This window comes from Dermacentor andersoni, chromosome 3 (assembly GCF_023375885.2).
Source record: "Dermacentor andersoni chromosome 3, qqDerAnde1_hic_scaffold, whole genome shotgun sequence".
In the NCBI taxonomy this organism is placed as follows: Eukaryota; Metazoa; Arthropoda; class Arachnida; order Ixodida; family Ixodidae; genus Dermacentor; species Dermacentor andersoni.
In genome coordinates this window covers 20,074,696-20,091,321 of record NC_092816.1, presented here as the reverse complement: position 1 = coordinate 20,091,321, position 16,626 = coordinate 20,074,696, and the positions used below count along the sequence as shown (strand labels likewise).

Sequence of the window (16,626 nt, the reverse complement as noted above, 5' to 3'; positions counted from 1 at the left end):
GAGCACGTCAGATTCCGCAGCGTGAGCTTGCACAATAACAAAAAACCTGCACACACACCTTTCGCCAATGAATGGCATGCTCTAGGTCACACAACGCCATTCCGCACGACATAATAGCTTGCTTGCACAGCCTTGCCAAGTCTTGCGCCAGAATCAGTGGTTAGAAGGGGTCACCGAGAAAAAACTAATAAATTGTGAAATAGAAAAAAAATTAACATTTGTTGTTTTAGTACAGCAGGAATATTTGAAAAGGAATATTTACTCATATGACAGTATCCTGATTAAAAGTTTTCGAACATAATTTTTTTACATAAATTTTCTAGTTTCAGTGTTTGTCCCCCCTCACATAGTTGCACTTAAATTATGCACCACTAACTGATATCCTTGGCAATAAGTTTTGGCACACTTTTCGTTCCAAGCTTTGCAACCTATTTAGATGTACCTTGCCAAAATGTTCTTAAACACACTTCAGTTTCACAACTCCACTTGCGAGGTGGCTGAAGTGGTCATCACGCGAACGAGTGGTGCTGCGATAGTGTCTTTCATCACTTCTACCACTTCTGGTTTCAGTTCTGTTTTCATTTTGGTGGTGCTGCTTTGTCTGTTGCTACTGTGGTCATGTTTTTGGTGTCATGTGATGTGCGGCAGTTTCTTCCGGCAAAAAGTTTCGCGCAGACGCGTGTCGCCGTCTCCTCACAGGAAGGAGCTTCCTGTGCAGTTTTGCTTTGCCCACAGCTGCTTGAGTGGCCAGATGCAATGTGATGCTGGTGGTCACTATTTTTTTTCACACCGCAATGACGATAGAGAGTCCTATATATGGAAACAAATGCTGCGCCCAGATAAAAAATGCCCCACAGATAACTCCTACACGTGTGAACGTCATGTTGAGACCAACAATCTAAATTTTAATTCTTGGGAACAAATATATATTGATTGTTCACTGGAAACATGGATGCTTGTTCACGGCGCAATTCCACAATTTAGTTATTCCCGGTCTTCACGAACACATCTTGAAGCCAAGAAATGTGATGCAAAAGCGAAGTTCAGCAACAGAAGTAGCTTGAGTTGACAGGCACTTCGATGGAAGCTTGCAGAGGCAGTCTTGCTGTAGAGGCAGCCTTGTTTGAGGAAGCCTCCAAACACAACCCTTAAGCAACTACAGAAACATAAGTATGGGCAATACGATTAAGAGAAAATAAATAAATAAATAAAAAAAACCATCCACGAGTGCCTGTATTTGGATGTGAAGATTTGTAATTGTTAAAATGACCAATCAAGTTTTATGTGATCATGTGTATTCACTTAATAAAAAGAAAAGAAAAGAAAGAAGGATATAAAATGACCGCTAGAGCATGTGCACATCACTCGCCAGTAAAAAACACGCAAGATTACTTTGAAAAGACGTTGATCAAGTAAATAAAAGACTTCACAATGTTCGTTGCCACTTTTGTTCGTAGAAAATAAAATAATCTTTTGACCAATGAATGTTCAGTTGTTGAATCGGTTCTTGCCACTTCCTGCCGATCACATTGAACGTACATATTTTAAATGCGTGAGGGAAATGTAAAAAGGTATGCACAAATTAGGTTAATTAGACAAGGAACAGACGGCGGGCGGAGAAATTCACTGAGCACATTGTTTCCAGATAGGACCTTCGTTTGTTTATTGTTTATAGCTTATACAGATGCCAATCATCTACATTTACACTACTTTAATGAATTAATGTACCTCTTACATGCGCAAATTACGCACTTTACGCGTGACAGACAGATTTTGCAAAGGGTACTCGTCAAAGAATGCTTATGCATTAAAATAATGAGAAGTGGTTAGCTCACGAGCAGAGGAGTAGCATTTGGTGCACTTTACAATCTACGGCTGCACGCGATACATTCTTAATACCACTGCAGATTACATACAGGCACTCGTCTTTATTACAGATGGTAGGAATATGCTGCTAGAAAAAAGCACCGAGCAGACCAGTGTGGTGCTTCAGACTAGGAAAAGTTGGTTGGAAAAAAACCGAATTGTTGCACCTGGCCGCTCATTTGCCCCGTACAGCTCCAGATGCGATGCGCCAACCACATGTGCATTTCGAGGTCGGCACAAGCAAATTTTGTGTTTTGCATTAACCTTAGCATAAAAATTTGCGCGGGCAGCTAAACCACATTCACTAACGAGCAAGCAGTACAGGTTAGGTGGGGCAAACAATGCATCGCACCAATCATAGTAGACGAAGCACCATGTATAAAGAGAGACACGACTGTAAGACACATTGACAGACACATCAACACAATAAAGTAGCTGTTACTTAAGCGCGGCAGGTTTGTCACAAAGCTCAGAGTGCATATATAAACTACATTTAGTGATGGATAAGCGCTACAGGCCAGTTGGTGCAAACGACGCACTGCAGCAGAAGCAGACGACGCGTGGCGCGTGACGAAAGAAGCGAGTGCAGCGCCGATAGTTCCAGTGACAGCTGCTGTGGCCACGTCAGCCAGTGAGCTTGCATAGGGAGCTGCGAAACTGAAGTATGTATGTCTAAGAAGGTTGATGATGGCAACGTGGCGCTGAAATGATGTTGATGTCGCTTCACATGCAAACACACAGGCTGTTTGGAGGTCGTTGTTCTGATCTCTGAGGCTTGTTGTGCTGCGGGCTACCCGAAGGGGACGACGCACAGCCGTGATTGCGCGACAAAAAGTGGAAACACTATGTGTTAATCGATATGTACGCAATAAGCTAGTACGGTTTATCCGGATACACAACGCATTATGTTCAATGGCTGCTGAGCCAGGGATTTGACTTCAGTACTTCTAAAACGAAACTACTGTTTAAGCGGGTACGGTTTAATGAGGTTTTACTGTATTTTATAAACATGTCTAGCTCTTACATGTGTAAGGGCTAAACTACAAATACAACTACACACAGTTACTACAAACATTTGTCACAGCTCTAAATAGGCCTATAGTCAGATACAACTTCTGTCTGCAGTGAAGCCCCGCCCACACCCTCATAACCACCAGCCACTATTCCTCCACGATGCTGCAAATAGTTCGTACTTCAAACTTTCCCTGCTATGCAAAAAAATGAGTTAACCACAAAAATAAAATTACAAGCACTTGATTTTATGTGGTTTCACTTGTCTATTATAGTGGAACGGCAAAAGCCTAATTCTTTATTGAACTGAAATAAAATGCTTGCTCCGCTGCAAGTTATTGCAAGTATAACTTGCAACAAGTGTAGTTTCACGAGTTAAACGGGCTTAGCAGTGAAATGAACTGTACCGCAACCTTTTGAAGAGTGAAATTCTCAGACTCCGTAAACTTCGTCCATGTCTGTTGCACACCTCATCGCTTCTGCCAATGAGGTATCAAGTACGACGCCATTTTGAAAAGGTCGCATGACGACGATTTCGTTTGCTTCTCTGATTGGCTCGCAAATTAACACAACCCTGCTCTGTCTGTATGCCTCGGATGCCAACTGCTGTTTCTTTAAGTTGTATCCCACTATAAATTAAAGCATCTTTCCCAGGTTCAAGCAAAAAAAGCTCAATCAAGGAACACTAATCTGAAAAGCTTGTGAGGCACAGAATTTTATGCAGCAATAGTGGATAGCTGTAAATGACCTATTAAGGGTACAGCACAGCTGGAAATAATGCAGTGCAAGAGATCACTGTAGAGCGATAGTTTAAGCTATCTGCACTAAAAAGACAGTTACCTAAATTCTTCACCGAGACGAACTGCAGTAGGCAACCGAGTGCTCTGACCGCATTTGCCTGCATTTGGTTTTTGTCTGGCCGGACATGGATTGCTGCATTCCCGAGAAGACAGATGAAAGTATCTGGCACTTCAGATGCAACCTCTGACCCGCTCTTCCTGCATGCAAAGGCACAAATGCACATATTACAGTCAGTCATGGTGGAAGTAAGGCCAAGTTGGTCATAGCGCTGAAAGACAAGGACAGACAAGAGGACATAGGAAATACAGTGCAGAACCTCAGTTTCTGTCAAGATGGATGAGCCAGGGCAGTTCATGGAACCGTGAGTCATTTCTTAGGTTTTTGTTGTTCAGCAGTAAAGATACTGAAGTCACAGTCAGACCAGGAGATGGTGGACAGCCACGAGTTATCAAACATATTGACACGTGTACTTATCTTTATCGGGCGACCACGTTTCGCCACCTAACAAATGTAATCGCACAGCGCGGGAAGCGCCTGCTTGTATCCGAAGTTTCTGGAAAGTTATCGATACTTCTACCCGGCTATCTGTTGTCGCCGAACGTTGTGTTATTTGATTTCATCGTGTGACGCGAATGGTGTAGAACTTTGTGGAAGGTACGCGGGTCCGAACGATTAGTCTGGAACATTTGACGACTGCTGTATAAAAGCCGACGCGCTTGACTCGCTGATCAGATTTGCGACGATCGCTGACCGTGTTCGCCGCTATCGTTGTGCTATAAGTGTAGCCTGTGTTTGTGGGCACAGGTTCGCCCAATAAAAGCTAGTTTGTATTCCACCGTATTGCTGCTTTTCTTCACCGTCACTACCACGTGACAATATTTCCATTTTTTCGTCCACTTCTTTGTCACTGCCATACTTTTCCTCTCCTCCTGATTGTTATTACTAATTTGATTATGTTTTTAATACGTCCAACCTGGTCAAATCTATGAACAGGTTTGTGCAGTAAAAATAGTTCAATGTATTGTCTAGTTCGATATACCCGAAATTGCCTATAACAAACTTACATAAACCCATGTGATGCATTTGTTAAATATATGAATCTATGTTATCTTCGTTGGAAGAAAGAAGCAAGAAAGAAGTCCACTTATTGAAGACAAAAGTACAAATAGTAGGCAGTAATTATTGCCAGTGTCTTAACCTCAGTGTCAATAGGAATGGTGTTCTCAATGATTGAGATTGTCTGTGCACTACCGGTGAGCACACCCACCGCAAAAGTGCATCTTGAAGTGCTGAGGGGAGGTGGTTCCTCAACTGGTAGAGGTTGCCCGGAGTTCGATATATCCAATGCCCAGTTCTTTACGAGGGAGTTATTTCAGATGAGTACCGATCAGTAAAATTAGCGTGTTAAAGAGACATTCGTTTTATCTGGGTTCGTTATATTTGAATTCAATTGTATTACTTTTTTCCACAATCCTGCAGAGTGGAGCATATTCATGACATTTGTTACTTTGTGGTTTTGATACACGCCCAATTATTTAATGTATTATCGTTCCATGCATATTGCTGACATTCTGTATGCTACCGAAACTCTTAATTTACAATGTTTTTCACTGATGTGTACCACATGTGTTTCATTAGACATTTGTACTTTGCAACATAACGTCCTCTTTGTACATGCTTCAAGTAAAGCTCTGCATATGGGGCATTCAAGTTTCAAGTTTATTCATCAAAAATGTCAGTTTCATATAGAATTGTATACAAAATTAGTACTACACAAGGAGCTCCAAACTTAGAAACTGTCAGGGGGACTCCCACACACAAACAAAATCGAAAAAACGAGATATACATCAAGCAGTGGTTATGGTAACGTTACAGACAATTCGAAAAAGGAAAGAACAGTGCAAAAAACAAGAAAATATAAAGCTCTTTAGTAAGACAAAAATGGCAAAGAAAGCTTCTGTAATAAAGAAGCAGTGACAGTTAACAATACAATAAAATGGGAGCCATATAACATGTAGTATTATTACTACATCAATTAATATTATTACAATCACAAATGTCAGTTGTTAGGAGGAACAGAGATGTTGCATAAACTATTCCTTAAACTGGTTCTTGAATACATGCTCTGTGGGTGATAATTTAATGGTATCTGGAACAGATTTCCACAGTTCGATACCCGCATATGTGGTAGTGAACTTACTATAGTTTGTGTGCACTTTAGGTAAAAAGACGGTTATTGAGTTCGGAGAACCTAGTAGTGATGTTAGGATTTACAAAAACTTCAATGACAAACATATGTATATGTGCAACATTACAAAATAACTTATATATCTCAATTGATAACTTAAACTGAAAGATCTGATGAAGAGGATGAATGTTTAAATTGCAATAAAGTGGCATTGCATTGGATAAGAAATGGCTGAAAGTCATGAGACAAAGCGCCTGATTTTGCAGGCGTTGAAGTTGGCTGAGGTGTGTGAATATAAAGATAAAGGAGAAGAAAGGGGGTTACGATATGATTATTAAAAATTGAGCCCCTCAGTTAACCCCCTTTCTTCTTGTTTATTTGTTTATTATATAATGAACTGATACGATTATTAAAAATCGGGATCCTTGGTTAACCCACTATCTTCTCGTTTATTACATAATGAGGGTCTCGAATCCGGCAACATTGATGTCTTCCGGTAGCCTATGCGGGTTTATTGATCAGCTGCCTTCACCCCCCGCACCCCCCCCCCATAAAATGATCACATATCGTGACGCCTGCGGCAGAAAGGACGTTCCACATCCACCACCAAGGTTTGTGAGTGATGGCGCTGGCTAACACTGTCTAGGTCAATTCTAGTAGTAAAACATAAATACCCAAGAAAGTGGATGGGAAAACAGCGCCGCAGTAGCTCAATTGGCTAGAGCATCGCATGCATAATGTGAAGATGTGGGATTATTCCCCAACTGTGGCAAGGTGTTTTTTTCATCCACTTTCATTTCCATTAATTTATCCATTCTTCAATTCAATTACTAGGTACAAGTAATTTCTTCTATGTTTTCCTTGGTGTAGCTGTCTGTCGGCCTGTTACGATATGATTATTAAAAATCGGGCCCCTCGGTTAACCCCCTTTCTCCTCAGCACTAGTAGGTCGCAAGTAGAAAGAATGAAGATGGCGGGGCAATGCCGGTAATGGTGGATCTGATTGAAAATCACAAGTACTACTACAGTGTACTAGAATGGGAGCAGTGTGTTCACGAAGCACTCTCCGCTGAGGTGCTTCATGTAGATGGCACGAGATGGCGCTGTAGGAACATGGGCTGTACGGAACCGACGGTGCAGTGTCAGCACTGCATGTTGATATTTTGATAATCATTTTTTGTCTCAGTCAAATAGACGTGCAAATGCTCGGCGGATGTTAACATGCATGCCTGAAACTCACTTCATATAAGAGATGAATTATATGTGCACTCCTAGCGCATCTCAACGCCCATTAGATGCGGATTTATTAACCTGACAGCAAAGGTTTTGCGGACACCGAAGTAGTGGTGTAAAGCTGTTAAAAATCTGTTTTGAGCCACGCTGCCACGTAACCAGAAATTATTCGGAAGAAAAAAGAAAACTGATTGATTAATGGGTTTAATATCCGCAAGCAACACTCGGCTGGAAATAACACCGTAGTAAAGGACATCGAATAGATTTAAAGCAACTTGGATTCCACGTGCACACATTTTCTGTTGCGGTTTGCATTTATATATAAGCGCCCGCGGCATCCACGACCCAACGTCAGGCGCTTAGTTCCTCAGCCACTGTTGTAGAAGAGAAGGCAAAACAATATGTACGTACATAGCCCAAAGCCAAAGACATTCCCTGCTTGGCATTCGCCTTCTTTCGCGATAAACATTTATCCCTCGTTCTTTCATTCTGTTTTGTGAATCCCCCGCAACTACATTGACGCAGTTTATTCATGAATTTTTTTTTATTTACATCATAAAGTGCTCCTGAACGTCAGGCTCATGTGCGAGTATGAGACAACTTTTTCTGCTGCATTCAAAAAGCTAATTTTACGTATATAGTTAAGAAAAGAATGAAGGAATCTACTTACACATATTAATTCTGATATAGGTCTCAATTGCTTGGGATGGAATGTACTCATACTGTTTTTCTGTGTTTTGGCATACTGTATGTAGTTTTGCAGAGATCCCTTTTACTTGGTGTCTTTCCTACCTGTTTTATTCCTTTCATAGAAATGTAGGATGTCGGTGTAAACCAACATCCTACACTGATATGTAGGACTCTATAATATGGCTAAACTCTATGATATGGATAAGCGAAGGCAATAAATATATGGAATAAAAGGAGTAGGAAAGACGCCAAGTAAAAGGGATCTCTGCAAAACTACACTCAGTATGCCAAAACACAGAAAAACAGTATGAGTACATTCCATCCCAAACAATTGAGACCTATGGCGGAATTAATATGTGCAAGTGGATTCCTTAATTAATTTCTCAATTATATTCTCAAAATTAGCTTTTTGAACACACCTGAAAAAGTTGTGCGTTTAGATAAAAAACAAGAAGGGTCAGTATACATATGTTTTGCCAGCCTTGTTAGGACATAAGAATGCACAACTGCTGATGTGAAATCATCAGCATGTAATTTGCAGCCTATGACATAGCCAAATTTAAAGCTTTCACTGGAATCATGACATCGATTATGCTGTCGCTGCAAAGCTCCTCTTTGCTTGAAGAAGGTTGTAAATATATTCCCTCAAGTTTATTTACTGCTTCAACAAGCAACTTGGAGGGATACAGCAATCCTCCCCTGTCACAAATTTCATGAATTTTGAGACTATGCTACTGACACTAGAGTTCTGCAAAAGGAAAGAGCGGCAGCTCTCACGTTTGTTGCAAGTAAAAAATGTCTGCGCAACATACCCTGTCATATAATGGATGAGGCGGTCATCGCTCCTTTCCTCCACATAAGCCCGATGCTATACCGGAGTACTGTTTAGCCTTTGCTGTACCAGCGTCAGATTTCCAGCTTCAACTAACTTATCAAGTGATGCAACATCCCCTTCCTAGTCCGAATTATCAGGTGAGTGAAGTAGCGGTACCGAATCTGCACTGACCTCTGTGTTCCCTGTTTGCATTGCCTTCGCCAAGTTATAAAAAGACAGGCAATTCACAACAATAAAAAATTGAGACAATGTTTGGTGATCAATGGATCCACATGACTACCTCACAAGAAGTTCTCCAACTTATATTGGCTTAGTCTAGATGTCAATATGTATTTAAAACCCTCCCCTTCCAAGTATTCTAACAGAACCAAAGTGCTGCACAATGTCGCACGGAGCCCATCTGCTGTCGACTGGCGCAAGAAGAAAAGCCCTTTTGCATGTGACTTCCAACGAGACTGAAAGACAGAAACTCGAGGAATTCCTTCAGAGTCCTTAAGAGCAAGCACACTGCAACCGGCCACAACACACGGAGAATGCGCCCGTACAGCCTGTGCGACTGCAGCGCCGCCGCATACATCTGGGACCTGTCTACGCTCCCGGCTTCAAAGCAGTGCGTGGCACGCTCCACCGTCTGAACACACTGCCCCTATTCTAGTACACTGTAGTACTACTAAACTACTCACTGAAGGAATTTGCGATATCAGTTGGATAGCAGTATGTTTGTGTCTCAGTTTTTATTATTTCACTATGTTTGTTAAATGCTCATGACATTTGTTATTTAAAGATTTGTTGATAACCTGCCAGTTGTGCCTCGTATTACTGCCATTATTCAAAATGTTGTTCTGAAAGTAATCTTGTTTGGTACACTCAAGTGCGACTGCAAGTGTGTTGGAATATTTCTTGAAATGAGCTTTAAGTTTACAGTTAAGTGGCTCACAAATGACAAAATTACCCTTTGTGGAGCCGATATTTCTTGAATATACACATAGAAATAGCTCCCTCGTGACCCAAGGTTTTCTAGGGATACAAGTTATAATTAATGCAGTTGTGCATTCATGAATGCAGTGTGTAACTTCAGCCAAAAACAACTTATAAGCCTTTTCAGCGCAGAATTCATGTAGTACGGAGGTTCAGCCAGTTGACTGCATCATAGAAATAAACCTTTGAGAGTCAAAATATAACTTCTCTTTGCTTTCAGTAGATTTAGAATTTCTGTACCTAAGGTCAGAAATATAGGGTGGTGGTCTGTTATGCTGTGCTCAATGACTTCAGCTGTATTATCTGTAGTAAAGTTGGTTAATATGTGATGCATTAACAAATTAGATCCTGCCATGTCACATTTAGTTGGAGTGGTGATTAAAGAAGCAAGGCTGTAGCTAAGAAAACACCCAGGATAATCAGAACATGACTGATAATTAGAGTCAATATTGTTAATGTTGCTGTTTCCACAGATAATGACATTCTTGTTTTTGTTCGTAACAGTGTGCAACAACTTTTCAAACTGTAGACAAAAAGTTCTGGTTAACTTCTAACCATGTAGACTCACAGACCAAATAAGAAGAGGCAAGGTCGTAGCAGTGTTTGTATAACAATGAAGATTTAATAAATATGGCAGATCTTTCACAAGGTAGTGTGGCACGATAGCAGTACTCTGCATTCTACTCAGAGAGTGCATACAAATTTCTATCGTTCGGTGACAACCATGTCTCAAATATACAGAAAAAAGAGAAGTGATTAATTACAGAAAGAAATACAATGAGGCTGTCGTAGTAATCTAATTGGAGTGGTGATTAAAGAACCAAGGCCGTAGCTGAGAAAACACCTGAGATAATTAGAACATGACTGATTATTCAGGTCGACAATTTTCGACAATGTCCTTGATTGATGTCAGCTATTGGCCAATAGCAGCTGCGAATGGGAATACGCTATATTACGAAATAAAGCCTCCAGAAAAAGTGTGGAGTAGGCTTCTGTTGGAAAGAGAGCATTTGAGAGAAAGGTGACTTTGCGCTCTGCTTGCGAGCTCCGTGCAAAGTGCACGACAGGAAAGCTTGGCTGAGATCTTCACAGCAGCGTACGCTATCCACGCACTGTGTTTTTTCACCAAGCCCAAGGGTGGTTAGGACCCCGTTAAGAACAAACATTACCCGACATCTTAGAATTTCTTGGACACAATACTAAAATGTTAAGGCGGTTATGAAGCACACAACCACCTTACAGTGGTGCTAGCGACATAGCAAAAAGTAAAATTCTGTCTTCACACACTGCCATGCCATTGTAAGAATGTATGATAATGCAGTGTTTGCAGAAGGTGGCTTAATTTTTAATGCTTACCTTAACTCTGAGAGCATTTCAGTCACGTTGCTGAGAGCCCATGATGCATTCATTCGAACACTGACATCTTCAAGTGCTTCTACAGCAATTTCACCAACATCCATCAGGAACAAAAGATCCTATGATTGGAAGACAAAACATGCAAAAACGCAACAGCTATGAGTCTTATAACTCATGTATGACTCCTAACTCAGTTTCATACATAGCGGGCAACGCTGCGAAGGCTAGCGAGGCTTTTCTCACTGCACAAAAAGAGTGCATCAGATTAGAAAGAAAGACATACGCTTGAACTTCGTCATAACGAAATGGAATATAAGAAAATAACGGATACAACAAAACAAAAGAATTTGCCCTTGGAATCTTCATAGAGATTCACGTATTGAAAACCTTGATTTAACAAAGCGAAATTGTTCAGCCAATGGATTTAATGAACTAGATTTGTCTCCAAAAAGAAACAACACCCAACTGTTGCATGCTGAGTATATCTCTTTCCACGGGGTTTGGCATGTATTAGCCACGGCATTGCAAAACTCCTGCGTCAAATATCTTGTTGAGCAACAGTGGTCTTTCTTACAGTCGCACGTAGCTGCACACCTGCGCACCTGTGCACAAGCAGCAGCTCACTATCACACTTCTCCACTGACCTCTCACTCTAGTGCATGCCTGGCTGCGCAAGAGGTGCAGTAGTGCAAAAGATTAGTGCATTCACTTCTACTGCACGGCGCACAGCGCAGGCAGGTGCAGCTCTGAATTGCCTCTGAGATCGCGCCGGGGCAATCCCGAGGGGTCCTGCCCAGACCATGCATTCACTTATCCCTCTCCCTGCGGTGTGTCATGCGGGCTGGCAGCTGGGCATGGCGTCTGAGATCGCATTGGCATCAGTGCGATCTCAAAGGCCATGAGCCGACAGAGCCAAGGCGGTGCGGCGAAGTTCACTTGCATCCTCGACTGCACACAGCAGCACAGCGCTGTGTTGATTGCCACGTGCTGCTCGACCCCAACGAGCCAAGTGGAAAGCGGATGCAAAAGACCATCACAACGGAACAGAAGGCCACTATCTAAAGCCTGTTGTGTCAGTAGCTAAGTTGCATGTTGCACACGCTGAAGATTGTTTTGTTTATTCAAATATCATTGCATGCGTGGCTGTGTAGTGATTTCGTGGGCTGTAAAGCAGTCTCCTTATTTCGATGTTTACAATTGTGCATCCCGTTGGGCATATATGGCATTACATGGCAATAATGGATATAATTAAATAATATATATAATGAAGTAATTTCAGCACCCCCTTCAACTTTGTTAAAACGAGGTTTGAGTGTATAGGTATGAATCATGCAACTCGATGTGACATAAGTCTCATACTTTTAGTGGCAAAATGTGATGTAATTGTCACATGGACAGCGTCACAGATGTAAACCTACCTGTATCTCCACCTAGCGAGTGGAGCGACGCATTTCTGTCAGCAGTGGCGACCATTTGCTCTCACGACCAAAACACAGTACTGCACCATATGTTGACAGCACAAAGGTGCACAAATAATAAGCGATGTGACACAACCTTACATCCACAAGTTGTAGTTGTAACATATGAAGTAGTTGTTTCGTGAAACAACTACTTCAACAGTGAAATGCATGGAGGGAGACTTCTACGACGACACTACATTTTCTCTTAATGTTTTTAATTCAGTGAACATATGTACTTGGCAAGGCATATGTACCAAAAAAATGAAAGGGGAGAGAGCCGAAGGCGTCATATAAATGCATACAGCCGAGCCATGTTTGATGCAGGCATTGGATGGCACTACTTGTGTGTCTTTCACAGTGTTGCCTTCTAAGTATGAAATGGAGTACAGGGGTGTATTCCCTAAGTGTCCACCTAGTGTACTCTCCATTTTGGCTGCTTCCGAAGTGCTGATTGGTTGGGCTAGGGCATGGCAACAAGGAGGCAGGCGCACTCAGCCTGTCCCCTTCTCGTTCATACAACTTCAGGCAATCAGCGCCAGCCAAAATGGACAGTCCTCTAGGTGGACACTTACAGAATACTCCCCCAGATACATTGCTTCTGTTGAGTAATAATAAGTGCAGTCATTTTCATCCTATCCTGTTTGAGTGCTATAATCATGTCTTGGCTGCCATTTTGTGTTCCACCTTGATAATTGTGAAACTATCCAAGAAAACAAACAACAATGTGGAACCAAATTGGCATGGTGAATTTTCTGGGGCTAAATTATTATATGGGCTGGACTTATTTATGCTTTAGCAAGAATTTGATCAATAGCACTGCTGCAGACATGGTCTCTTGTTAAATTTTTGAAGAGAGCTTTATCTAGGGACATTATAAAATGACTGTGGGGCTTTGTAGGCTGGAAGGCATGGCCTGCCTGAGAGCAGCTCTGTAACAGGCAGCTGATAACAACACCACACCGGGCTCTACCAGGTACAAACTACTTTCTCTTATTTTAGGATAGCTGCGTATATACATATACAATTGATCCCAGATATATCAAGCTTGAATATATGGAATTATTGTCTATACCAAACAGTTGTAAAATTTCCTTGAATATCCCATGCAAAAGTGTACCGATTAACTCCACATACGTAGAACTCGCACTCACCATCACATTCATTACATCAAATGCCACGCCACATCCCTGCAAGTGCGCTTCTCTTAATTGAGGTTGCAATCGCTTTTTAATGATGGCAAATTAGAAACGGCACTATTTTGACAGATGCTGCCAAACAAGATATCGAATCTGAAGGGCAGTGCAGGCCATGGAGAAAAAATGAGCAGGGTGCTTTCAGTTTTGCTTGCTGTGCATTTGGATGGCTTGCGCAAACTGTGGCACGAGCCAAATTTTAGCATTTCGGAAGCAGCTACAATGAATTCAACCCCAACTTCTACTTGGATGAATCTTTACATTACAGTTTGAATTTAACAAAACTACCGCATGTCAAATCTGCAATTCGCGGTAAGAACCGCCTATGCAGCAGCGGCACTCAGGACTTATCACTGTGCGATTCGTAGGTCCGCCCTGAAGGCATTTCATTTGTGCTCACATGGTTACATGTGAGTGGGAATGGACTCGGACGTTCTTCAAGCTGAAAGTCGCTTTCAAAATTAATAGCATTTGTGTAGTGTTGGCAGTCACTGACGCAGGGGCTAGAGGGGAAGGGTCGATAATGAACGGATGTAGCATCTGCGAGGTGTCGGAATGCTAAGTGGCATGCAAAAAGAGGTGCGTAGACTTCTTAGGGCAGTTTAGAAGCGAGGGCGACTGGTTCCAACAAAAAGTCAGTTCCAAAGCCAGGCACAACGTCTGTCTGCCTTGCTGCCCACGTATGACAATCAGCCGTTTAAACAGTAAAATGTTGGTATTGTAATGAACATATGGCCGGGCACGTTTACATGCAATTCGCAGTACAAATGCGCCGCTGGCGGCATGACACATATCCATACAGGTTAGTTTGCTTCCGTGGTGTGTCCATTTCTACCTTATCTTCAATAAAAATGTGCAACATGCACTTCGATGTGCGTGAGGCACACCACGATCTCATGTACGGGCTAAGCGGGATTTTAGGGTTAGCGTTGCAATCAGTATACCAAAGACCATGCCACGGCATGAGTAAGCTGCAGCATTCGTAAGCCAAAAATAAGTCAAGTTTTGTTTATTCGAAACAGCCTTGGAGAAGTAAATAGTTAAGTTCGCGCTTTCCATGATCTCGGGAAACTGTTCTGGACATGGGGAGGACTCGGTTGAGCTTCAAATAGGCATATTTTATATTTCTAATTATTGATATATCAAACTATTTCAAAATCATTTTTGAGTTTCACATATCCAGGATCAATGTATGTACAAAAACACAGGGGTGCCACCATAGTGCAATAATGATGACAGCAACAGTTTAATGACTAAGCACTTGAAGTACAGTCAAACCTGGATATATCTAACCCACACAGAACAAATTATTGTGTATAACAAATAGTTGTAAAGTCCCGTTAAAAATCTTTGTGTAGAATTTTTATTTTATATATTGAATTACTAATATATTGAAATTTTTTTGTGATCCCCTTCAGATTCACTATAGCTGGGTTCGATTGTGTCACTGTTCACTGGAGTAACTAAGTTGTCAGAATCATAGGTGCTGACTACGGGGGGGGGCTCTGCGGCCCGAGCAGTCTCCGAAGTTTTCCGAGGGAAGGGGGGGGGGGGGCTGAGCCTCCCCTGGCAATGCTGAAGCCTACCTCCCCCCACCCAACATGTAATTGCCAGAGTTTTGTTACCCCCATCATTTGAGGTTTCTTTTGTCTTGCCTCGACCTTCTCATTTAAAGCTTTATTGTGGCTTATAGCTTACTGCATCATTGTTCACGTGGATGTGCACGGATTTTAATTCATACCTTGCTTTACTTCTGCAAATCCTGACAATAGGAGAACAAGCACATTAGAAGTACCTGCAGCGGCTGCCTCATACGTATTTTCTCACTTCAGCATTGTTTTAAATTTCCACTGTAAACACCATGCACATACAAAATATATTTAAATATATACACAGGTCAAAGTTCGTTATATTTTTAAAGAGAAGGAGATAGCCAATTAAGAATTACTTCTAAAGCTATGTATAGCTTATGCCTAGAGAATGAATATGTTGCTGTATCTTCACCACGCTTCAAAAGGCTTTGAATGCTTTTTTGATGCTGAAAAAGCCTGTAGACTTTAGTGACCCCTTCGGCAGAGTCTTTTATCAATGGCGTGTGAAATGCACGTGAATGATGTGTGTCTCATTATCGCTTCTCTTTCCAGTAAGCAAAGCTAACGACTCATTAATTGACAACATTTATTAGGGATGGAAACATTGTCACTTGCATGCAGAGGTCATAAATATATGCAGGGTGTCCTAATTAACTATCATGCACAAAGATAAAAAAAAAGCAATGCATTACTCAAAGAAAATCTAATGCATATTGTTTCCAGTACAGTGGAGTAGCTGGCAGTAATTTTTTCGTTACTGAGATTTAAATAAATAATTGTAATTAATTATCTAACTTGAGATGTAATATCATAATTATCAAAGTGCCAATGAGGAATTTATAGGCCCAACCGAGGGACATCTAGTTGTGGTATTTTCAGCAAGGTACTCATTGCATACAAATTTTTTTCCAACTGAAAAATAAACACTGCGAAATGTGGCAAACATCACATGACTGCGCTCCCACCTGCATCATAAAGTAGCGCCCTCGAACAGGCTCCTTCTCAGTTAGCCAGAACGAAATGAAGGAAATAAAGAAAGAAATCACCGCCCAAGCACTCCGTACAGATGGTTAACCAGCGAAGCTACAACGCAGCCTCGGTGTTTATCACTGGGTGAATCCCGATGGTTCATTAAATGACGGCTTGGTAGGTTGCCGGATCCTCAGTACGCAGTTGCTGCTTACGCTCAGCTGGACGAGCCTGTTCTTGTGCCCGGGCTGCAGCAATGGGACGGTGTAGAAGAGCTCGTTCCCGGTTCTGCTTGCGGCATTGCTGATTGAAAGCTGCCTGCTCCTCAGGAGTATGTATGATGTGTAGCCTATTCATTTGGGAGCCGGAGAGAAACTCCTGCGCGCCTGCTCGGCTGCGACGGAGAACAACGACATCACTACTGGCACAGCCAATCGCACGGCTCTTTCACTTC

General features: G+C 41.8%; 1 protein-coding gene across 4 annotated transcripts in view; it reads right to left on the bottom strand.

Annotated features, from left to right (window-relative positions):
• Positions 1 to 16,626, bottom strand: part of LOC126519436 (HEAT repeat-containing protein 6) — a 62,876-nt gene that overhangs the window by 9,546 nt on the left and 36,704 nt on the right. For all 4 annotated transcript variants that reach the window (XM_050168970.3, XM_055065535.2, XM_050168971.3 and 1 more), the window contains 2 exons: positions 10,959 to 11,077; positions 3,718 to 3,875 (listed from right to left, as the gene is read on the bottom strand). In XM_050168970.3, the coding sequence (XP_050024927.2) occupies positions 3,718 to 3,875; positions 10,959 to 11,077 (277 nt within the window). The remainder of the gene's footprint in view (positions 1 to 3,717; positions 3,876 to 10,958; positions 11,078 to 16,626) is intronic.